This window comes from Chlorocebus sabaeus, chromosome 1 (genome assembly GCF_047675955.1).
Source record: "Chlorocebus sabaeus isolate Y175 chromosome 1, mChlSab1.0.hap1, whole genome shotgun sequence".
Classification (NCBI taxonomy): domain Eukaryota; kingdom Metazoa; phylum Chordata; class Mammalia; order Primates; family Cercopithecidae; genus Chlorocebus; species Chlorocebus sabaeus.
The window spans coordinates 69,027,765-69,052,272 of NC_132904.1; the positions used below are offsets into that span (position 1 = coordinate 69,027,765).

The window sequence follows — 24,508 nt, forward strand, 5'->3', positions numbered from 1 at the left end:
ATCGCTTGAACCCGGGAGGCGGAGGCTGCAGTGAGCCGAGATCATGCCATTGCACTCCAGTCTGGGCAACAAAGCAAGACTCTGTCTCAAAAAAAAAAAAAAAAAAAGAAAAAAAAAGAAAGTTTATTATTATTATTCCCGTTTTATAGATAAGGAAATTGAGACGTGGGGAAGTTATCAGCCTTACACAAAGCCATGCAGCAAGGAAATGGCAGAGCAAGGACTTGAAGCAGGTCTGTCTGATGCTAGAGATCATGCCCTGAACCACTGCGTTCTACTGTCCAGATGCTTCCCTTGGCGCGCAGCTGCCAGCCGTCAAGAGGGTCCATGGGAAGCACATCCCTTAACTTAGAAAAGTGACACAGAAAACTAAAAGCTGAAGAGAGAACACAAAATTGGGGGCCTGTGTTTTGGTCACTAGGAAGACCCAGGGATGAGGAGTCACACGAAGAGATGCTTAGAGGCAGTTTGGGGTGACATTTCTTTAAGGAGAATTTTTTTTTTCCATTGGTGATATTTTAGAATTTATTTGATGGCAACGTAGTGTAAATCTGGTTCTTTTTCTCTGACCTACTTTTATATGCCCCACTCATAGTGAATGTCGTTTTGCATCCTGGAACCCGCCAGTGTCCTGGAAGCCAGTTTGTTTTGATCCATGTTCAGCCGATCATGCAAGCAGGATTCCGTCGTGAACATGATTTTCGTTGATGGGAGGCCTGGCTGTTTGTCATGCAGGCATGGTTTTGCTGGGCAGACTGTTTTCTTCTGTTGAATGAGGTGACTTGCGTGGCCGTGATCTCCACTGAGATAGTACTGAAGCTCTGCAGGCCAGCCCAGGGCTCCTGAGTAGATGAAATCGCTCAGATTGGATTTTTAATAATAAATGACTCACATGTCATTTAAGCTTTTAGTGAATTTTTGTTGAGTCCATACTCAGTCTCAGGTTCTGTGTCGGGTTCTAAGGACATAAAAATGAACTAGATTTAGCCTCTCCCCTCAAGGATCTCAGGCTGTATTAGAGAAGACAGGCAATTACAACCAATGGGATCAGTGCTTCAAGAAAGCTGCACCAGTCAGCATTCTTAGCTGTGTACGCCATACAGGTTTAAGCAGAAGGAGAAGAGAACTAGGCTTAGTGCTGCACAGCCCAAGACAACAGGGCCGGAGACAATGCAGCTAGGCAAAACACCCAACTATGTCACAGGAATTTTTAGTGGAAACAACACTACCTGTAACTTGGCACCTATGTGAGGTTCTGGATATTAGAAACTCCCCCATGGACAGCCCTGAAATACCCAGACACCTCTGTCACAGCTCCTTTCCAGATGATTCTATCCACCTGCATGCAGTCATCAATGCCTATCCAACTGCATGCAGTCATCAATCCACCTCCACATCTGACTGGAGAACTTTCGTGATGGAACTCAGGTCACACATGAAACCCAAGCTATAGAGGATCCTAGGAAATGCCTTTATAGTTTTCCAGCTTCTACAACAGGAAGTCTGTCTAGAAGTGATTGGGCAAGTAGGTAATTGTATCTGCTATTTGGGAAAAATGTATGCACCAGTGAGTTGGGCCAGATCACGGAGAGTTTGCTTGGATACAAAGATTGGTAAGAATGGTGATTCAGACCAGGGTTCAAGGCTGCTTCCACTTTGGTTCACTGCTGAGAGAGCAAACAAGCTGGTAGAGGTAGAGATACAAGTATGAAGGTAGCTACCTGATGTCGCCCTGCCTCCTCATACAGGTGCACTTGGAGCCAAATGGTCAAAGCAGAGCAACAAATCGACCAGGGCAGGGGAGCCCATGCTGCCCACTGGCAACCCTTTATTCTGCTGGGCTGAGGGGAGGGTCCGCATCAGCACTGTTGGCATGAAGTGGATTCCTTGTTTTGCCAGTGTCAACTTCTGTGCCCCCCTCTCTCTGCATCATCAAAGCCTATTGTAATGTGGCCTTGACCCACCACAGCCACAGAAATATTTGAGTGATCAATATCAATATTCAATTGTGATTGTATCCCAATATTACTGCCTAAAAGTGAAGTTGGAGGAAGGATAATGTCTATGTTAAAGCTTCTGGGATTTTTTCCTTTTATATCCTTTTTTCTTAAATATATATAATATAGAAATAGGAACAGAATTTACCTTTGGTAACAAGTTGATCAATTATTTGGCACAAATATTTTAAGAGACATTTTGATTACTCAGTAGTAAATCCAAAATCTTATTCTGATATGAAGGAGGTCTAAAGGTAAATTCAAAATCTTATTTTGATATGAAGGAGGTCTAAGCAATGAGATGCTAATTTGTTCTGCATTAAAATGTAAGAGTTGACTGAGAGGCATATCCTAAACTATAGAGACGGAGGGAAACTAGTTTTCCACCTCACTAGGCATCAGATAAGAGGGTGGAATGCCCTGACTCCAGGTAGGGACACATTCTTGGTGATAGATCAGGAGCTAGAGAAAGAGGTTCTACCAGGGACCCTTGTCTTCCAAGGAAGTATGTTAAGTTTAAACTCTAAGGACAAGAATATAGTGGCTAACTTAAAATATTTTCCCTATCTCTGCATTATGATTTCTTTCCTGTTATCCCAGGATTTTAGTAGAATTTTGTAGAATTTTCTTACCATGATTTGGGAATTATGGGAAATGCTCTTATCTACACTTGATGAAGTTAGATTGAGGAAAGGCAAAATCATCACAGATTCAAGAAATACTACTTGCAAACCACACACAAAAAAAAGACATACTATGAATCTCAAACAGGACAAATACAAAGAAAACCACATCTAAGTACATTGTGATAAAACTTCTGCAAACCAAAAATAAAGATAAACTGTTGAAAGCAGCCCGAGAAAAACATGTATTACTTTCAAAGGAGCAATAATAAGACTGATGGCTGACTTTTCATCAGAAACAATGGAAGTCCAGGGGCCAGGCGTGGTGGATCACACCTGTAATCCCAGCACTTTGGGAGGCAAGGCGGGCGGATCACAAGGTCAGGAGATCGAGATCATCCTGGCTAACATGGTGAAACCCTGTCTCTACTAAAAATACAAAAAAAATTAGCCGGGCGTGGTGGTGGGCACCTGTAGTCCCAGCTATTCGGGAGGCTGAGGCAGGAGAATGGCGTGAACCCGGGAGGCGGAGCTTGCAGTGAGCTGAGATCTCAACACTGCACTCCAGCCTGGGCAACAGAGCGAGACTCTGTCTCAAAAAACAAACAAACAAACAAAAAACAATAGAAATGAAGAAATAAATTCTAATATATTCACACAATAGTATATTCAAAACATATATACATATACAAGAGTTTCCTAGGAACATTGTTCCTAAGAGCCAGAAGCTTCATATCCAAATGTCTATTCACATTCAAACATGGAGTACTCTACAGCAATACAAATTAATGAAACAGACATGCACTCCCATCCAAAATAGGCTAATAAATACTAAATTTACCCTCTTGTCTAAAATAATAAACAAAAAAGGGGCAAAATCTATGAAATGAAGGTTTTCAAGGCATTGCCTATCAGGCAATGACTGTGACTCCTAAGAAGTAGGAAACGGATGTGGTGAGCCCCACAGTACTCCACTTATTGCCTGGAGAGAGTTTCCACACCACGGGCTAGGAGAGGGAGCTCAGGGGAACCCCAGAAGTCTCCCTGAGTTGAGGCGATGGAGTTAGGATCTGAGGAGGGCTTGTAAGCTGGAATCCACAGGGCAGGGTGCCACAGAGCCAAAGTTGCCTAGAGCGAGAATCGGAGAGAGAATCTGGAGATTTTCACAGGGCCTCCTTCAGTCTTCAGCTGAGTTTGGATGACTGGGTGCATTTGAATCCTGACTCGGCCACTTTCAGTCAATGAATACACCTGTTTGGACCACATACTCTGTCCCATACTCTGAGTAGGGATGTGGGAAACCGGAGCTGAGGCAGATTGGCTCCTGCCCTTAAGGGGCTCCCAGTCTACCTGGGAAGAGAATCTACGTGCCCCTAACAGGCACACACTGCCCAGGTGGTCTAAACTGAGAGCCAGATAAATGGTTTAGAGGCAGGTGGGAAGAAAAAAGATGATCGGCTGCTCCAACCTGCACCAGGCGGGTACAGGGGCACAGTGATTCATGGGAGATAAACCAGGGGCTGGTTTGTAAGGTGATCCCAGCGTGGGGCCTGAGGCTGGACCAGAAACTGCCATTCCTGTGACAGGGCAGAGAACCTGGGCCAGGAAACGAGAGCTGGTAAGCATTCATTTTATAAGAACTTCCAACAGCAAAAGGCTAGACATTAAGTACATAATTTCTTTTTCTTTTTCTTTTTCTTTTTTTTTTTTTGAGATGGAGTCTTGCTCTGTCATCCAGGCTGGGGTGCAGTGGCATGATCTCAGCTCACTGCAAGCCCCGCCTCCCAGGTTCACGCCATTCTCCTGCCTCAGCCTCCCCAGTAGCTGGGACTACAGGTGCCCACCACCACGCCTGGCTAATTTTTTTGTATTTTTAGTAGAAACGGGGTTTCACCATGTTAGCCAGGGTGGTCTCGATCTCCTGACCTCGTGATTCGCCCGCCTTGGCCTCCCAAAGTGCTGGGATTATAGGTGTGAGTCACCGCGCCTGGCTTAAGTACATAATTTTGTTTGAGGAGAAGAGAAGAATGGCAGGGGAGGAGAGGGATGAAAAGGAATCCATCAGTAAGCAATAAGCAGGAGCTTGGATAGACCAACGATGGTGCCACGCTGTGAACTCAGGAGTAGGATTAGCTCAGCCGTCTGCACCAGCTCTCCCTCCGATCTTTGAGTGATCTTAGAAGTTCCTACTCCTTCTAGGTCTCAGTTTCCTCATCTGACCCTGAAGATGCTCTTTAAGCTCTGTTTGTTCTGAAGGAGGTTTCACCAGTTGAGCTTGTGGGCCTCAGTTTCCCTTGCCTACGAAGGGGACAATAATTCCTGCCTGTCTTTGGGAGAGCCTTCCATTTAAGAGATTGTTCTTTTCTTCAGCCACTGCCGAGAGATGAGAAAGCCCCTGGCTGCAGATGCTGCAGGTACCTTCACCTCAACATGCCCTCCCAAACTGAGGGCTGCCCTCTCCACCTGGCCTCAGGAGTTGTTACAGGGTAGCAACTGGGTTTAGGCTTCAGGCCAAAGATGGACTTTGGAGTTTGGGGGTGCACAGGCGGTGGTTCCTAGGAGCTCTACACTTTGGAGTTTCAATCCAGGCTCCACCACTTCCTAGCTGGGTGGCCCTAGGCTCTTCAAGCTTCCTTTTCCACATCTGTATAAGGAGATTGCCAGTAGTACATGAAATAAACACAGGAAAGCACCAAAAATAGGCATAGCTGATATCCAGACTCAGCCCAGGCTGAGGCCCCCTCCCTCCCTCCTGCCCACACTTGAGGCTTCACCATCCTGACCTTGGCTCAGGACACCTGTGATGATGCCTATGTCGGCTGTGGGAGGCCTGGAAGCACTCATGCTGGGAAACTCACCAGACCTATCCCCCTCTCTGCTCTTCCCCTCCCAACCACACAACATTCCATCCCATCCACCCTGCCCCACCCCAGCTTACAAGCCCAGCCCTGGCCAACATCAACTTGTCCAACACCCTGAACTGAGAGCTGAGCCTTGTGGACAGGCAGAGGCTCCTGGGAGCTCTACATGAGGCACTTCCCCTTCAAGGCCCTGCATTTGTACCTGACCTGAGCCCTGCCACTGCTGCAGTGCAGAGAGACTGCTGTGGGGGCCCTGGGAGGTGGTATTCCCAGGTATGGAGAGTCTCCACTTCAAGCTTGGGGGGATAGGGGCCTCTGTCCAACAGGGCCTGTTCACCTCCAGCTGCCTCCAGGGGGTAGTCCTCAGTTTTGGGAATGCTACATTTTTCTCCCTACAGGCCTGCTTCGGAGCTTCTATCCATGCCCTGTCAGGCTTCCCAAGGGGTGCTACTTCCCTCCGTAAGGTTTTGTGGCTGCCAGCCTCAACTGTGCCTGCCTGTCAGGTGAGCTCTCCCCAAGGTCTGCGTAAGCAGCCCGGCTCCCTCATTCATTCTCCATTCACTCACCCATCTATTCACTCATCAGTGCATTGACTCACCCAATCCAGTCACTCTTCAACGTCTCGATTCATTCACTCAGTCATTCTGGCACTTATTCATTCAATGGCCCATCCATTCATTCACCAATTCACTTACTAATTCAATCATTAGCTCATTTCTCCTTTAACTGTTATTCATCTGCCCATTCATCCATTCACATACTCCTTCATTCACTAAGCAAGCATTTAGAAAGGCTTTCTATGGGCCAGGAATCAGACACTCTCTGAAAGGCTCTGCTTCTGGAGACAGATGCATTCTCAAACAAGAACAATTAAGGAACTCAGAGGAGGCTGACTGGGGGCAGGTGTGCTTCTTGTTCCTATGATATTTGTTCCCCAGACCTCAGGTGCAGAGGGCTGAGATAATTCTACTCCTGAGTTCACAGCGTGGAACCATCATTGGTCCATCCAGGGTCCTGCTCAAGGTTTTTTTACAAATTCCTTTTCATCCTCCTTCTCCCCTGCCATCCTTCTCTTCTCCTCAAAAGAAATTATGTACTTAATGTGTAGTATTTTGCCGATGGGAGTTCTTATAAAATGAATGCTGTAATTCTGAATCCCTGTATTTTAGTTTAGGTAAACTGTAGTGTATGATAGATCTCATTCTCTTTCTCCCTTTCTTCACTCAGCTGTATGTTTTTAGGATTCATGCTGCTATAGGTATGTCTCTGCATTATTTCTACCTGCTAGTAATACCCTGTGGTGTGCATATACCCCCTTTTGCCCATCAACATGCTGTACATTCTGTCGGCATCCTCATTCCTGTGCCCTTTGAGCCTGTGGGAGGATTTCCCTGGGCTATATACCCAGGAGCGGCACTGCTGGTCTAGGGAATCTGGACACTTTGAGTACTGCCATGTTGCTGTCCAGAAGCGCAGCATCAGTCTACATTCCCATGGCCCTGTGTGAAAGTGTCCATTTCCTGGATCCCTCCCAACAATCGACATCATCTGGCTATTTGATTTCTGCCACTTTAACAGGTGTAAAAGATCTTCTTGTTTTCATCTCTGCTTCTCTGATAATCAACGAGTTTGAGCATCTCTTCCATAAATAGCTTATTCTGGGCTTTTCCTATTGGGGTTGCTGTCCTCTTCTTGCTGACTTGTGGGGATTTCTCATCTATTCCAGATATTAGCCTCTTGTCAATTTTGAACATTTCAAATAACATCTCTCCTTCTAGCAGCTCTCTATTAACCTTACCCTTGACATATGTCACTGAACAGAAATCCACAATTTCAATGGAATTTAATTCACAAATTGTTTTTCTTATGATTTGTCCTCCATGCACACAAAGATGCTCTGTGTTTTCTTCTGTTGACCTGGCACTCCTACCTTTCATGTTTAGTCTATAATCTGCCTGGCATCCACCTGTGTATGTGATGGTAAGCAGGGATCCAGTCTTCTATTTCGGCATATTACGAGTGAGTTTTCCCAACAATCCATCCTTTCTCCTAGTAGTGGGAGTCCCATTTTTATTGGGTAGTCTTGTGAAATTCCTAGTTGTACATATGCTCCCCTCTGAGCTCCCTACTCTGTCCCATTAACCCTTTCGTCTGTCTGGCACCAAAATCACATTTTTTTCCTACTCTTGTGATGGATTACAATATCACTTTTGGCTGGGTACAGTGGCTTACACCTGTAATCCCAACACTTTGGGAGGCTGAGGTGGGAGGACTACTTGAGCCCAGGTGTTTGAGATCAACCTAGACAACATAGTGAGACCTCGTTTCTATTTTTTTTTAAATTATAATATCACTCAAAAATCACATTCTTCCTTCCTTTCACTTTTCACATTTATCTTGCTATTCACAGATTTTTATTTTTTCATATATATTTAATAGGAGTTTATTGTGTTGCTCAAGAAACCAGCAGGAATTTGTATAGGGATTGTATTAAATATCTAAATTACTTTTAGGAGAATTAACTTGTAATAATATCAAGTCATTTCATCCAGAGCATAGAATCCTTCTCCATTATTCAAATAATCTCCTTTTTTTCTTATCAGATGTCTAGATTTTGTCCCAAAGATAGCATTTTAATTCTTAGATAGATTTCCAAGATGCTTTATCATTTTTATTGCTTTTGTGAGTGGCATACTATTTTTGAGCTATATTTTCCAATTGGTTCTGGTTGTTGTAGAGAAAAGGCATTAATTTTCATCTTATTTCCAGAAATATTGATAAACTCTTCTATTAGTTCTATTTCTATTGATTCTGTTTGCTTCTAGGTAGACAATTGTATCATCCTGTGAAAAATGACACTCTAATCGGTTCCCTTCCAAAATTTACACCTATTTCTTTTCCTTTCATTAAAGCATTGGCCAGGACCTCTAGCACTAGGTGCAACAGGATTGGTGATAATGGGCATCCCTGTCTTATTTCTGTTCACAGAGGAAATACATCAAAATTCCTCCATTACTAAAATCTTAACTGGAGAGTTCTGGAATATTACCTCTTCCAAGTTAATTTCCCACATAATCCCAGTTCGTTGAATTATTTTAAATCACAAATAGGTATCAATTTTATCAAATACTCTTTTCTATATCAATTGAAATAATCTTATGGTTTTCTCCGTAAGTCTATTAATATTGCAAATTATATGAATAGGTTTTCTGAGGTGAAACCGTCCTTGCATCCCTTGGAAAAAAAATTTCTATCTGATTATGATGCATTTTAAAATATTTATTTGTATCTGGTTAGCTAACATTTTACATATAGGATTTTTGCATCTAAACTCCTACATGAAACTGAACTAACCTTATATTATCTTCTTTTGCGTTATCTGGTTTGAAAATCAAGAACATGTTAATGTCATAAAATGAACTGGAGAGCTTTGCTTTGTTTTCTGTAATAACTTATATAAACCAGACACTTACCATACTTTTAAAGTTTAGTGAACTTATCTATAAAGCTATCTGGAAAATGAGTTTTTTTGAGAGGCGGTATTTAACTGCCATTTCATTCCTTTAATATACATTGACCTATTCAAATTCTATATCCTGTGAATTTTATTTTTCTAGAAATGTATTCATTTCATCCAAGTTTTTAAATTATAATTTTTTTTTTTTTTTTTTGAGTGGCTGAGTCTCGGCTCACTGCAACCTCCACCTCCCGGGTTTATGCCATTCTCCTGCCTCAGCCTCCCAAGTAGCTGGGGCTACAGCCTCCCAAGTAGCTGGGGCCACCTCGCCCGACTAGTTTTTTTTTTGTATTTTTTTAGTAAAGATGGGGTTTCACTGTGTTAGCCAGGATGGTCTCGATCTCCTGACCTCGTGATCCGCCCGTCTCGGCCTCCCAAAGTGCTGGGATTACAGGCTTGAGCCACCGCGCCCGGCCTTAAATTATAATTTTTAATGATACTCTTTTATTATGTTTTTAACCCCTCTGACATCTGTAAATATTGTCTGTCTTTTGTTCTACACTTAGTATGTCTACATCTTTCTTTTTTTATGATCAGTCTTATCAGAGGTCAATCTTACTAATCTTTTAAAAGAATCAGCTTTTGGTTTGGGGAATCTCTAATTGTTGCTGTTGATGTTCTCTGGGTTATTTATTTCTGCCCCATTTTAATTTTCCTCTTTTTGCTCTTTTGCTGTCTTTTGTCCAGCCTCTTAAGTTGAATGCTTAGTTCATTTTTAGTGTTCTGTTTCCCAATAAATGAATTTAAAGATATGTATTTCACCAGGTACTGTTTTGGCTATTCCATAAATGTTGATACTATATGTAGCAGAGATTTGTTTTTATGATCTAGTTCTAAGTATTTCATCATTTTCTTTATAGTTTTCTTTTTAACCCAAGAGTACTTTAATAACATACTACATCACTTCCAGACATATGGACATTTTAACCATTCTTTTATTATTAATGTCTATTAATATCTATGTTTATTATATTATGGTAAGAAAACACTATGTCATGTTGATCCTTTGGAGTCTTTAGGCTTCTGTGGGGTCTCATAGATCAGTGGTCCCCAACCATTTTAGCACCAGGAATTGGTTTTGTGGAAGACAATTTTTCCACGGACCAGGAGTGGGGGATGGTTTCAGGATGATTCAAGTGCATTACATTTATTGTGCACTTTATTTCTATTATTATTACATTTAATATATAGTGAAATAATTATACAACTCACCAGAATGTAGAATCAGTGGGAGCCCTGAGCTTGTTTTCCTGCAACTGGACAGTTCCATCTAGGGGTGATGGGAGGCAGCGACAGATCATTAGGCATTAGCTTCTCATAAGGAGTGTGCAACTTAGATCCCTCGCATGCCCAGTTCACAATAGGGTTTGCTTTCCTATGAGAATCTAATGCCACTGCTGATCCGACAGGAGACGGAGCTCAGGAGATAATGTGAGCAATGGAGAGCTGTAAATACAGAGGAAGCTTCACTTGCTCACCTGCCGCTCACCTCCTGCTGTATGGCCTGGTTCCTAACAGTATTCACTGCTGTCCATGACCTGGGGGTTGCAGATCCCTGTAACAGATGGTCAATTTTTCAAATACTCTGTATGTGCAGAAAATTGTATATTCTCTGTTGTACATAGGGGATGTGTATATACAGTCTTTGACTGTCCCATCATTATCCATTCCAACCAGCAGTGAATACTGTTAGAAACTCTGATGATAACCTGGTTCATTCTCCTTTTTAGGTGACCTGCATTTTCTCTCTGGAAGTTTTTTGGAATTTTCTCTTTGCATTGGTAGTGTTAAATTTACGAAATAATGCATCTGGTTGGAAGTTTGTCCTTATCTCCCATGATTGACACTCTCAGATCCCTTTAAATTTTAGGTCTTTCAGTTTTTTAATAGAGTACATTTATGTCCACTCTTTCTACAAATATTTCCTCCAATTTGTTTATCGTTTCTTCTGGGATGTCTATTGCCTGGATGTTGGCATTTCTACTTCTATCCTCCACATCTCTTATATTTTTTCTCTTACACCTTCTATTTCTTGATTCCTTTCCAACCGCCTTTGTCAAGAGTTTGTCCAGCTGATCCTCAAAGCTCACTATTTCTCTCTTCAGTTGAATCCTCCCTGCTCTTCTCATCTGTTCCCTTCTTTATTCCAACCACAATCTTTTCATCCCTGATACTTCTACTTGGTTCTTTTTTGTTTGGCTTTTTGTTTTGGTTATATATATATATTTTTTGAGATAGGATCTTGTTCTGTTGCCCCGGCTGGCATGCAGTGGCACAATCATAGTTCACTGCAGCCTTGACCTCCTGGGTTCAAGCAATCCTCCCACCTCAACCTCCCGAGGAGCTGGGACTACAGGTGTATACTACCACAACCAGCTAATTTGGGTATTTTTTGGAGAGACAGGGTCTTGCTACATTGCCCAGGCTGGTCTTAAATAGTTCTCTTTTAATGATTTCTTGTTCTTCCTTCATGTTGCTAATATCTTCCCTTATCGCTTTAGGGAAATTTAAAACATTTAATTTAAATTCTGGGCCCATCTGTTAAAGTCTGCCTGATTTGTGTGTGTTGTTTGGTTTTCTTTCTTTTTTTTTTTTTTTAGACGGAGTCTCACTCTGTCGCCTAGGCTGGAGTGCAGTGGCACAATCTCGGCTCACTGCAAGCTCTGCCTCCCGGGTTCATGTCATTCTCCCGCCTCAGCCTCCTGAGTAGCTGGGACTACAGGCACCCACCACCACACCCGGCTAATATATATATATATATATATATTTATTTTGTATTTTTAGTAGAGACAGGGTTTCACCATGTTAGCCACAATGGTCTCAATCTCCTGACCTCATGATCCGCCCACCTCTGCCTCCCAAAGTGCTGGGATTACAGGCGTGAGCCACCGCGCCCGGCCTATTTTCTTTCTTTTAGTTATATTCTTTTGACCTGTGGGCCAATGTTTCCCTCAGGGCATCGTGACTCAAACTGATAATATGTGCCAGGGATGACCTGAAGGCAGCATCCTAATCTGTGCTGGGTCCTGACCAAACCAAGGACCAGATGCCAGGCCCAGGCACTCCACAGTCACAGCTGGACACTCCCTTCTGCTGGAGCCTCCTTTGACTAGAACGTCTAGAAGAGAAGCAGCCCTAGGCATCTCCCTGGATTGTGAGCCACCCGTCCTAGGGACTGGGAAGAGAAAGTGCTAGGGCGATGCCCACGGGGACCTGGCTGCCCCTCTTCACTGAATCAACTCACATCAGGAGTTTGTGCACAGGTGAAATGGGAGGCAGTGACTGTCCAAGGCAGGGGGTAAGGCAAGCACTCCTTTCCAACCCAGTTCTCACTTTTATCTCTCCCTGCTCCCAGCACACCCCAGGCTGCTGTGGAAAAATTAAGTGAGAAACTGAGAATGACAGTGAGAGAAATCTGTCACAGCTGACTGCATCTTCCATCTAACCTCACAAGTACATTGTCTGCTCATTCCTGGGCATTGGCCAAACTAACTATGGGAGGAATTTAGTTTATAGTTTAATCTTTTTTTTTCTTTCTTTCTTTTTTTTTTTTTTTTTTTTGAGACGGAGTCTCGCTCTGTCGCCCAGGCTGGAGTGCAGTGGCCGGATCTCAGCTCACTGCAAGCTCCGCCTCCCAGGTTCACGCCATTCTCCTGCCTCAGCCTCCCGGGTAGCTGGGACTATAGGTGCCCGCCACCTCGCCTGGCTAGTTTTTTGTATTTTTTAGTAGAGACGGGGTTTCACCGTGTTAGCCAGGATGATTTCGATCTTCTGACCTCGTGATCCGCCCGTCTCGGCCTCCCAAAGTGCTGGGATTACAGGCTTGAGCCACCGCGCCCGGCCTATAGTTTAATCTTAAAACAAAAATGAGGCCAGGCATGGTGGCTCACGCCTGTAATCTCAGCACTTTGGGAAGCTGAGGAGGACGGATCATGAGGTCAGGAGATCGAAACCATCCTGGCTAACACACGGTGAAACCCCGTCTCTACTAAAATAACAAAAAAATTAGCCGGGTGTGGTGGCAGGCGCCTGTAGTCCCAGCTACTTGGGAGGCTGAGGCAGGAGAATGGCGTGAACCTGGGAGGCGGAGCTTGCAGTGAGCCGAGATCGCGCCACTGCACTCCAGCCTGGGCGACAGAGCAAGACTCTGTCTCAAAAAACAACAACAAATGATAATAGCCTCTTCGTGAAACTAACCCCCTTTTTGTGAGGGAACCAAAACTGCCTTTATAAAACTTTATAAAACTGACAAATTGTCCATAAGTTTAGGATTATGGCTTAGAGGTTATGAAGCCAAAGGTCACAAGATTTGTAACTTCCCCAGTTGCTCCTATAGATAACACCACTGTTATAAAACCTAAGACTGGTATTTGAGATATTTTTCAGACCTTGCATTCTGAGCAACCAGATGTTACCACCCAGACCAGTAGCCTACATCGAGAAACTGACTCAACCAGTCCTGTGCCCCCCACCCAGGAACTGACTCAGTGCAAGAAGACAGCTTTAACCCCCTGTGATTTCTTCAACTCAACCAATCAGCATTCCCCATTTCCTAGTCCCCTGCCTGCTAAACTAACCTTAACAAACCCTAGCCTCCAAATTCTCAGGAAGGCAGATTTGAGGAACATCTCCTGTCCTTCCACTTGGCTGGCCCTGCAATTATTAACTCTTTCTTTGCTGCAGCACCTGCTGTTCTCAGTGCATTGTCCTTTCTGGGCAGCAGGCAAGAACAACTCATTGGGCTATAACACTGTTGTCATTTCCTAGAATCCTATGCATCCCAATCAGGTCTGTAGTTCTCCCAGGGGTGATTTAGGGATTGAGAGTGGCAGCCATGTTGGCAGGATGTTGCCACACCTCCCATTCTCACATCTGACCCACCAGTCTCCAAACTTGATGTTGTGCTTTGTTTCCTGTATGGACTTCCCTCAGAGAACAATCTGGCTGTGCCATCTATCAGACTTCGTTCCCACACAGCTGCCCAGATACAGGGCAGCCTCCCTCTCGGAACACCTTCTGCATCCTGAAGGCCTCCAGTAGGCTCATCCTCCCAGTTAATGGACAGGAAAACTAAGACCACTGAGGAATCCCAATGCTCATCCTGCCAGGATAGAAAGGAAAGCCCAGAAGAATTGCAAAGAGTGCTGAAGAGCAGGGATTCGCTGTGTGGGGACAGTTCTTGCTTTGTGTTTCAGGACAGGGAACCCAGGAGTGCAAACCTCAGTCAGGTAAGAGGCCTGCCCTGACATCCTTCATCCTCCCACACCACCCATGCTGCCTCCTCCCCCGATTTCCCATGCCCCTTCCTTCATTCCCGCCCCAACCCTGATTCTCCCTTCTCTCCCCAGGTGCAGTCCAGAGCCTGTCTTGAGCACAATGGCTGCTCTGCTCTGCCCCGGACCCTCACCACCTCCAGCGGGGTTCATCATCCCAGTTTATGAACAGAAAAACTAAGACTAGATGGGGGAGCTTAGCTCCTGCTCAGAGCAGACCTTCAATTCCTTCACCTCCCTGGAGCTGGCACCCTCCCAAGAGACTGCAACCAAGGTTATGAAAATAGCATCTACTCACCATCTTCCCTCAGCACACCCCCAACCAACCCACTCCCTCAGTCCCACCCCTGTCTCAAGGAGACTGAGCCCCAAGAAGCACAGCTTCCTGCACCTCCTCACCTCCCAGCCTGCTTTCCTGCTCTATCTGCAATGTCCTCAAGTCCTTTCCCGTCCTCCTCATCCAAACTCCAAGACCTGTCTACACCTCACCCTCCTCCAGGAAGCCCCATTCATGACCTGGGTTCACTGCCTGCCGTGACCGCCCTCCCTCACCAGCACAGCACCAAGCCTTGCGATGCTCTCTAGTAGTTATTTCCTGCACAGTGAAGGGGTGAGGGAAGCATCATTTCTGCCTATCCCTGTTCACATGCAAGTCTGGCTCTGCCTTCCCAGGGACCGTGCTACAGAGGGAGACCGCTCCTCAGGCAGGCACCACCTCCAGGGATCTCACTAAGGTAGAACTGATGGGCCTCAGTTCTGTTCAGAGAACAGCTACACGGGCAGGAGGCCTCCAAGAAACAGTTTCCATTTTCCCTGTGGAGTGCGTATGGGTGTGTACTGTATAAGGTATGGGCTGTATGGAGTCTGCAGGTAAACGTGCCTGTGTGTCAAAGAATGAGCATGTGAGTGTGTGTGCATGTGTCAGTGTGAGAATGCCTCTGTGTCTGTGAGTGTGAGAGGGTCATACAGGTGCAGCATTCTGTTGATGGAAAGAGTCAAACTCTGTAAAAAAAAAAATTTTTTTTTTTTTTGAGATGGAGTCTCACTCTGTCACCCAGGCTGGAGTGTAGTGGCACAATCTTGGCTCACTGCAAGCTCCGCCTCCCGGGTTCAAGCAATTCTCCCTGCCTTGGCCTCCCGAGTAGCTGGGATTACAGGTGCCTGCCACCACGCCTGACTCATTTTTCTATTTTTTTTAGTAGAGATGGGTTTTTCGTCATCTTGATCAGGCTGGTCTTGAACTCCTGACCTCATGTGATCCACCCACCTCGGCCTCCCAAAGTGCTGGGATTACAGGCATGAGTGCCCAGCCTGTAAAATATTTTAAGAGATTTATTCTGAGCCAAATATGAGTGACCATGGCCTGTGACACAGCCCTCAGGAGTTCCTGAGAACATATGCCCAAGGTGGTCGGGGTACAGCTTGGTTTTATATATTTTAGGAAGGTATGAGACATCAGTCAAATACATTTAAGAAATACATTGATTTGGTTCAGAAAGGTGGAACAACTCAAAGCAAGGGGGTTCCAGGCTATAGGTAAATTTAAACATTTTCTGGTTGACAATTGTTTGAGTTTGTCTAAAGACCTGGGATCGATAGAAAGGAATGTTCAGCTTAAAGATAAAGGATTATCTTTAAGTTTTATTGTGCAGAGGAAGCTCTCAGATAGCAGACTTCAGACAGAGCAAGTTGTAAATTGTTTCTTGTCAGACTTAAAAGGGTGCCTGGCTCTTACTTAGTTGATTATCTCCTGGATCTGGAAAGAAAGGAAGGAAAACAAAGGGGGAAGGGATCTCTATAGAATGTGGATTTTTCCCACATGAGACTTTGCAGGGCAATTTCAAGGTATGGCAAGGAAATATATTTTGGGGTAAAATATTTTTTTCCTCGTTTCATAATGTTATGCCAGAGTCGGATTGAAAAGTAAATCACGACATATAGGGTCGAGTAAAACCCATCTGATGAGAATGTATGGTTTGTAGGGCATGACTCCCTAGACCTCTTAGGTAGGAATTTGGGTAAGACAAAAAATCAGAGCTCAGTCCTCAATTCCTAATACAAAGTTCTGAGATCCAAAATGCTCCAAAATCTAAAACACTTTTTAGCACTGACATAATGCCACAAGTGGAAAATTCCACACTTGCTTCAATGTGCACAAACTTTGTTTCATGCATAAAATTATTTAAAATATTGTATAAAACTGCTTCAGGCTGTGTGTATATAAAACATAAATGGATTTCCTGTTTAGCCTGGGGTCTCATTCCCAAGATATCTCATTATGTATATGCAAATATTCCAAAATCCAAAAAAATCTTAAATCTGAGACACTTCTGGCCCCAAGCATTTTGGATAAGGGATATTCAACCTGTAGGTGAATGGACAGGAGTGAGATTGCCAACCGCCCCCCGCCCTGCGCCCCCATACCCTTCTCTGACCTCTGGGGAGGTGAGGACAGTGAGGGCCGGACACCACCTGGTGACCATGAGCTGCACTACAAGCCACCACCACCCCTCTCCTTTCTCCCTGCCCCCTACTCCAACTCACACACACACAGACACACACAGGCACACACACAGTTGATCCCAGCTCTCAGCTCTTTCTCTGGGGCCTCAACCCACTTTGTGCTCACCGCCCCAATGCCCTACAATAGTCTTGCAAAGACTGAAGATGGAGACCCCGTCCTTCTGAGTCTCCCTCCTCTATCCCAGAGGAGGAGAAAGGAATCAGACAGCCCTTGGAGGGGAATCAGACAGGTAGGGCTCACATCCTAACCTTGGTGCGTTACTTAACCTCTCCAAATCTTAGGCAACTTGGCTGCAGAATAGACTAATAGTATCTGCTAGAATCATTGTGAGGTTTAAATAAAGTGAAAAATGAAACCATTAAGATGGGAGGGCAGAACAGCTAAAGGAAGCCAATGGGGTCAAGCCTTGTGTTCTGTAACCTGGTGAGGGCTGCCCTCAGGCTCTCTGCAGAGCCTCCTCCCATCTGTCCTCCCTCCCTTCCTCCCACCTCTCCTCCCCGGGCATCCTCAGACAGCAGTTTTGTTCACCTTTGCAGGGAGTTCACCCCTGCCAGAGGCTCCACCCAACACCTGTTGTGGGTAAGGGTGATGCTGAGCAGAGTCCCCATAGCTCTTCATGGAGTGGCATAGATCCCACCTCCCAGGGCCCCTCTACGTCCTCCCTCTGCATCCCCCGACCCATTGGTCACCATGTTCTGCCAACCCAGCATCTCTTGAATTTCTCTCCTCACCCAGCCCGGGACACAGCACATCACCCACAGAATAATCCCTATCCACCGTCTCCCCTTGCAGTCACTTCCCTGCTCTCCAGGGGGATCTTTCTACAATGTACTTCTGAGTCACTCTCTTATTGAAAACCTTTCTCTGATTCTCCACTGCCCACAGAATAAAGCCAAACTCCACAACCTGGCATTTAAGGCCCTTCAGGATATGGTCTTGCCTCCTCCTCCATTCCTCAGCTCCTCCAGCTGCCAGTCCCTTCCCTTCTCAGGGCCTTTGCAAAAGTGTTTTCTTCTACCAGGAGTGCCTGTCCCCTTTTGCCTGTAGGAAAACAACATCTGCTCATCTTTCAAACTCCATTGTTGTTCTCAGGGTTATGATCCTGCCTGGAGCCCCGTGGCCAGGCACCCCACAGCGTTGTCGTGGCTTGCATCTGAGCTTAGATCTCTCCCTCCAATCAAACTGTGAGACTTTCCAGACCAGGACAAAGGCAAAGTTAGCCCTTGGCCCTAGCACAGGGTCCTGCATGATGAGGAAATATCTGTGGTTGTTCCCCCCATTTGGTGAAAAGCAGGGATGTGTCACAGCATGGGCCTCAAAGGAGGGCTGGGCTGGGGACAGACAGCAGATGCAGGGTCAAGGTCCCCTTTGCCCGAAGGGTTGTGGAAGAGGAACATGCGCACACACTCAGGGTCAGGGGTCAGGCACAAGAGCCGCTACATCAGCCCACAGTGACCCTGAGGTCAGCCAGGCGCCATTAGAATAGCCATCTCTTCTCGGTTGTGGGTCACAAACTGACACTCCCACCCCCACCTGGGGACCCACTGGGCCAAGCCTGGGTCCTGTGCTGTGAGAGGACAGAGACAGACTTGGGGAGCCCACAGCAGGAGCTGGGAAGGGGAGGAGCCTGGAGCCCCATAACACTAAGGGAAGCTGGAAACCTGGAGACCATACAGCCAGAGGAGCAGATTCCAAACCCAGACAGGCTAGTGGGGCAGGGGGAGCTGCAGAGGAAGCAGATGGGCTCTGTGGTCCCAAAGGCAAGGCTGGCAATGGCTGATGGTCACAAGATGGCCCTGTTCATCTCCTTCCTTCTCCCACCAAGAAAGGAGACCCCAGTGCCCACCCTCTTAACACATCAACCTTTACTGGCCAGGAAGAGATGAACAGGGAGAGGAGCTCAGAGGGGGGTAGGCAAGTCGGGGACAGGGCCTGGAAACTGTACCAGGCAGAGCCTCTTCGTGGCCCCAACCTGGAGTGTGCCCATTTTGGACTGGGCAGAAGCAAACACTCTCACGCAGAGGAAAGCAGGGGACTAACTCCTCAGACACAACCGGGGCTGGATCTGGTGTGGAGTTTGACTCGGGGGTGCCCCTTCGGCAGGACTCAGAGAAACCGGGATGTGGGACTTCCTGAGACACAGCCAGGCATCATTGCAGCTAGAAACAGAGTTCAGAGGCCCAGGCCATCACCGTATGGGCACTCATGACCAGGGCAGGCCAGCACTGGGAGGGTCTAGGATGAGCTCCAGGCTACCTCCTCCAGGCAACCTGCCTGCTTGCCTCAACCTCTCAGTTTTCCCTCTACTCCACAATCTCTGCCAGCCAACATGTCCTGTCACTGCTGCATGGCCAGACCTTCTCATCTGCCACCTACCCCTTAACCTCCACGATCTGGCACAGGGCTGGCCCAAGGAGTACCCCAACAGGTCTATGACTTCCGCAGAGGAGGGGCTAGGCACCAAGGGTGGGAGACTCTGGAAGCCATGGAGTTCCAAAGGGCGTTTGCCTCTCCCAGTTCTATTACCCCGCTCCACCCACCCCAAGCACAAAGTCAGAAAACAGCCCCATAGGGGAGAACTGGTAGAAAGAAATAGATTTATTCTCATGTACAAAGCGGTCAGCCCACGGGACCATATACGACAGTTGCACAGAGTCCTAGAAAAACGCATCTCTCTAAAGGCAACTCAGAAAGGTAAGGCAGGTGGACCCCCTCCCCCACCCCGCAACGCACACAGAATGAAACAGAGAAAAAGAGAGAAGCCAGTGGCCAGGCTAACCCAAGAGTCCTGGCCCTATGGGGTCTCCCAAGCCCTAGGGCACAGGTGGATATGGCCTTGAAGAGAGAGCCCTGCCAGGGCTGAGGCCAGGTCTCTCCCTAGCTGCAGGAATGGGGAAGGGGCTCAGGCCAAGGGGTACACTCAGGAGGCCTCTGAGGGACTCAGGGTTGGGCTCTCTGGGCCCTAGGGTGGCAGAAACATTCCACAGCCTCTGCTGGGACTCCGCAGAGCAATAGAGCTATTTTAGACATTGATCTAAAATGGATCTTAGAGCATGGATTGTCTTACCCTCCTGTTTGGCCCAGACAGGGGGAGAGACTTGCCCAGCGTCACACAGGCAGGAGGAAGCATGGCTGGCTCGTTCATACCTGGGCCTGTCTCCCAGTGCGGGGATCCCTCCTGCCCATCAAGCCCATCCTGCTTCTTCCCAAGCCCCTTCTCTGCAGAGCACTGAGCTGCCCCTCAGCAGCTTCTTCCTGGGGCCCCTGTATCCCCCAGGTCCCAATCCCACTGTCACTATAGTGGTGGTCCTCAGGGGGCCTTTGCCCTGCAGCTGTTTCTAGTCCTCCCACAGAACTAAGGACTGTTTCCAAGACGCCACACTCCGCTCACTCAGATGTCTCACCTTCCCCTTCCATGAGGATCCTGGAGACCCCAAGGGACGGGAGTCCTCCAAGGGAAAGGAACAAAGATCTGGTGGGGCAGGAATGGGGCAAGGAGAAACCATCAAGCTGCAGGGACAAAGAATGGCTTGGGAAAGACTTGCCAAGGTGTGGTCAGAGGCGCAGAGCAGGGCCCACTGCTCATTGGTCACCCCTGTGCTCTCAGAGGACAAATCACAAAGTCTCCGTGAGGCTGGAAGTCTTGCTTCCATTATACAGACGAGAAAGCTGAGGCCCAGGAAGGTAGTACTTGTCCAGGGTCACACAGGAAGTCCTGGTCTAGAACACAGGACTCCTGGCTCTGTTCCCAGTGCATCTGCTCAGACCAGTGGAGGACTGTGGGAGGTGGCCTGGGCAGGGAAGTGTCCCTGGAGGGGATCACTCAGCATCAAGGCTGCAGCAGCCATTGATGGGGGCCCCAGTGCCATCCAGATCAGGCACCTCATACTCCTCATCCAGGAAGTCCAGCGAGTTGTTACTTGGGAGGCCGCGGATGGTGAACTTGTGGGACACCTTGGTCCAGTGCTCACGGTTAGAGGCCACACGCTCGTACAGCTCTGCTGCTTTGGGGAACAGGTCCTGCAACAGCCTGTGGGTGCATGGGGGCAGAGGGCGAGAGGACAAAATCAGACCATGGACAGCAAGAAAGACTAGGGCTACACAGCAAATAGAACTTCCACAAGGGCCAGGCACGGTGGCTCATGCCTGTAATCCCAGCGCTCAGGGAGCCAAGGTGTGCGGATCACCTGAAGTCAGGAGTTCAAGACCAGCCTGACCAAAATGGTGAAACCCCATCTCTACTAAAAATACAAAGTTAGCCGGGCATGGTGGCACGTGCCTGTAATCCCAGCTACTCGGGAGGCTGAGGCAGGAGAATCACTTGAACCCAGTACGGGGAGGTTGCAGTGAGACAAGATCATGCCATTGCACTCCTCCAGCCTGGGCAACAGAGTGAGACTCCATCTCAAAAAACAAGAACTTCCACAAGAATGTGAGACAGAGGAGGACACCTAGGAAAGCATGATGGTCTCTTTCCACTGCAGACCAAGGATGAAGTGAAGGACCCACTGAGTGGCACAGCAGGAGACAGTTGTGCCCAGAGGCAAGGGGGTGAATCACTTGGAGCTGGGCCAGGCCAATCTCAGCACATGTGTTTGCTGTGATGTCCCCACTCCAGCCTACCCTCACTGTGCAGGGTGCCAGCTTGTCCCCATGAGCTCACTCACTTGTAGATGGGCATTGCAATGTGCTCCATGAAGCTGATTTGTAGCTCAGGGATATAGGCCTTCTCCCGGTCCATCATCTCCATTGGCCTGTTGCCCATGGCCTTTTCCTGCAGGCATCAAGTCATCAGGTCTGTCCCTCTCATTCCTCCATTGGGTACCAGGGTCAGGCTAGTTCAAGCCCTCCCTGCCCCAGGCCAGGAACCCTCCCCCAACCTGGACATCCTGGGGTCACTCCACACATACCAGGTCTCCCTGGGAGAAGAATTCTTTGTAGATCAGCTCCTGAAAGGCCAACACTCTCATCACATCCTGCACATAGGACACATCCACCCAAGCTCCTCTGACAGCCCGTTCCCAGGAGAGAAAACTGAGGTCCAGGGATTCAGTCCCAGCTCAGGAGCTGTCCCCACCAGCCCCAGCCTGGCATGGTGATGGTCCCAGGCAAGGAGTGGCGGGGTTGGGGCCCACCTTCCACCAACCACTGACTTGCTAGGTCTGTTCCCCTTTCTGAGTCTCCATTTGTCCCCCTGAGATGGTCTAGGTTTCTGTCTCCCCAGAACACAGCCAGGCTGAGCTGAGCAGAGAGATGGTGTTCAGGCGGCAGGGGGCATCCAGAGCTGGGCAGGGTGGGCAGCCTATGCCTTTCCAGGGAGGACTGCACCTACCGCGATCTTTCTCGTGGTCTTCCAGCCCTTGGTCTGGTCAGAGAGGTCACAGGAGGTCATGAGGAGGCAGAGGAGGAGTCTGTGATGCTGCTTGTTGTTTCGGTCGTAGCCCACTGTTGAGGGGAGGATGGGGTCAAGGAGCAGGGCCCAGCCTCCTTGCCCTTCTGAGGACAAGGCTCCCAGGACCCAACCCAGAGCGCTGTAGGGAATTGGGCACTCTTGGTGGGAGCCAAGGGGCCAGTGCTGGGTCTGCCTGGTGGGGCTGTGCAGCCAGAGAAGGGTTGATGCTGCAGGGGATAGGTCTGCACCCTGGAAATGCTCCCCTGGCAAATCCTTCCCCTGGTTGTTCCTCCCCACCCCCAAGGCCTGGGGCTAACAGCAGTCACCCTCAGCCATCTTCTGGAGGTCCTTGAAGATGCGGAGATGATGGGCCAGGTCTGTGGCCAAGATGATGTCCCGCATCAGATCCAGCATGCGCTGATAGTCCTGGGGCAAGGGCAGGGGTGTCATGGCCTCCTGCTGGACACCCCCACCCATTTGCCCATCCCAGTGAGCCTCCACTCCTTGGCTCCTTCTCCCACCTCCAGCCAGCTCCCAGCTCTCCCCCTCAATCCCCACCCCCACTCCCAACCCCATCACCTTCCGGGAGAAATGATCAAAGATGTTGCAGCCGTGGGTGTTGAGGATGGCGATGGCCTGAGCAAAGTGGTGCCTCTGGGGGGAGAGGAGTGATGGGGTCCCGGCTGGGGCAGAGGGGATCCCCTCACCACTGACCCCAAGAGAGGAAGCAGGGCCTGGTCCAGCTCCAGCCCCCAGGTCAGCAGAGCAGTCAGAAAGGGGGAGTCAGGGGCCCCAGTTCCCTTTCTGAGCTCTGTTTCAACCCTCTGTGTGACCCAGGGGGAGTCCCTAGACCATTCTGAGCCTCAGACTCCTCAGCTGTCACATGCAGGGAGGGACACAACAATGTAAGCTCTGGGGTCCCTGAAAGCTGGAACATTTTTGAAATGATCCCTTGGAGTCCTAGACACTAAATCATGCAGAATGCATTTGTTTGCTGACAAGGAGAGGCAGTGATAAGGCAAGGGCAATGCCCCTGTTTCCGGATGCTGAACGGCTGTCACTCAGAAGAGGAGCAGCTTATCCCAGGGGGCAAAGGGCAGAACCAGCACTGCCACCAGGCCTCCTGGGAGAGAGACAGAGCACCCCATCTCTGGGGGTGTGCAAGCAGGGGTGGCCTCTGGAGGGGTGTTGTGGGAAGCAGCATAGGGCAAGGTGACTTTGGAAATGTGTCTCCCACTCTGTGGCAAGCCCTGTGCCAAGTGCAGGAAACTCAGAAATGGCTCAGACCTTGTGCATGCGGAGGTAGGCAGACCCAAACCAAACAATCTAAGGTGATGCTAAGTGATGGGAGTGGAGCCCATCCCAAGCTTGGCAGGAGGGGGCTGAATGGGGTGTTCCCAGGCAGCCAAAGGGAAACGCACTGAACACAAATCCTTGCTATCATCTGCACCTGCACCTTTCCAAGCCCACTCCAGGAAAATGAGCCAGACATGTCCTAGGTGTGGCTGCAGCTCTCGCAGCCTGTCTGGAGAGCATGGTTTGGGAATAGGGGGAGCTGGGTCATAACTTTGCAAGTCACTGGCCTTAGAGGGGAAAGAGGATGGGGGTGGGACAGAAGAGTGATACCTCCATGACGGAGCCCTCGGAGCTGTAGAGCGCAGCCAGCACAGATTTCTGGAAAAGCCCAGGAAAACTGTGGTCACTCCTCACATCCGGATCCAAGTGCCACTGCTTTAGGCTAAGCAGTGTCCTGCCCTTCCCAACTTTCTCCCCTCCTTCCTATCTCAAAGTCATGGGCAAACCCTGGGGGAACCTCCTTCTGTGTTTAAACTTGGCTCCTGGTCTCACTCGCTCCCCCCTGCCTTCAGGCTGGGAGAGGATGAGACTCCCAGACACCCCATGCAGGGTCCCCACTGTGAGCAGGGCAGGGTCTCACCGAGGCCACCTGGAAAGAGTTGTTTGTGCCTCTGTGGTCCAGGTCATGACACATGCAGGAAATAAACAAGGCAAAGATCTCGATGTCCCTGGTTGAGAGGCAGAAAGGAGAAAAAAAAGAGATCAGCCCACAGTCCCCTCCCCAAACCCCCAAGAGGATGACATGCCCAGGAGCCACTGGGACAGGAGTTGGAACACCTGGGTTCCCTTCCTGGAAAGAAGCACTGGTTTGGAGCCCAGCAGACCCAGGTTTAAATCAGGCTCAGTCTTCACTGGCTGCTTGACTGTGAGCAAGCCCCTCCTGGAAGATGGGGCTTGCAGCCTTCCCCTCAAGTCCCCTGGGGCTAAGAAGATCCCATGAGGCAGTGTGTGTAAAGTGCCTGACA

At 48.2% G+C, this 24,508-nt stretch overlaps 1 protein-coding gene across 4 annotated transcripts in view; it reads right to left on the reverse strand.

The window, feature by feature from the left end:
* Positions 1-19,375: 19,375 nt before the first annotated feature.
* The window catches only part of PDE2A (phosphodiesterase 2A), a 67,656-nt gene continuing 62,523 nt past the window's right edge, over positions 19,376-24,508 (reverse strand). For 2 of the 4 annotated variants that reach the window (XM_073019174.1, XM_008020029.3), the window contains 8 exons: positions 24,124-24,211; positions 23,814-23,861; positions 22,767-22,841; positions 22,514-22,613; positions 22,128-22,240; positions 21,706-21,744; positions 21,463-21,569; positions 19,376-20,825 (listed from right to left, as the gene is read on the reverse strand). In XM_073019174.1, the coding sequence (XP_072875275.1) occupies positions 20,615-20,825; positions 21,463-21,569; positions 21,706-21,744; positions 22,128-22,240; positions 22,514-22,613; positions 22,767-22,841; positions 23,814-23,861; positions 24,124-24,211 (781 nt within the window). In that variant the 3' untranslated portion in view covers positions 19,376-20,614. The remainder of the gene's footprint in view (positions 20,826-21,462; positions 21,570-21,705; positions 21,745-22,127; positions 22,241-22,513; positions 22,614-22,766; positions 22,842-23,813; positions 23,862-24,123; positions 24,212-24,508) is intronic. The other 2 variants (XM_038005513.2, XM_073019180.1) reach the window with 1 other exon arrangement.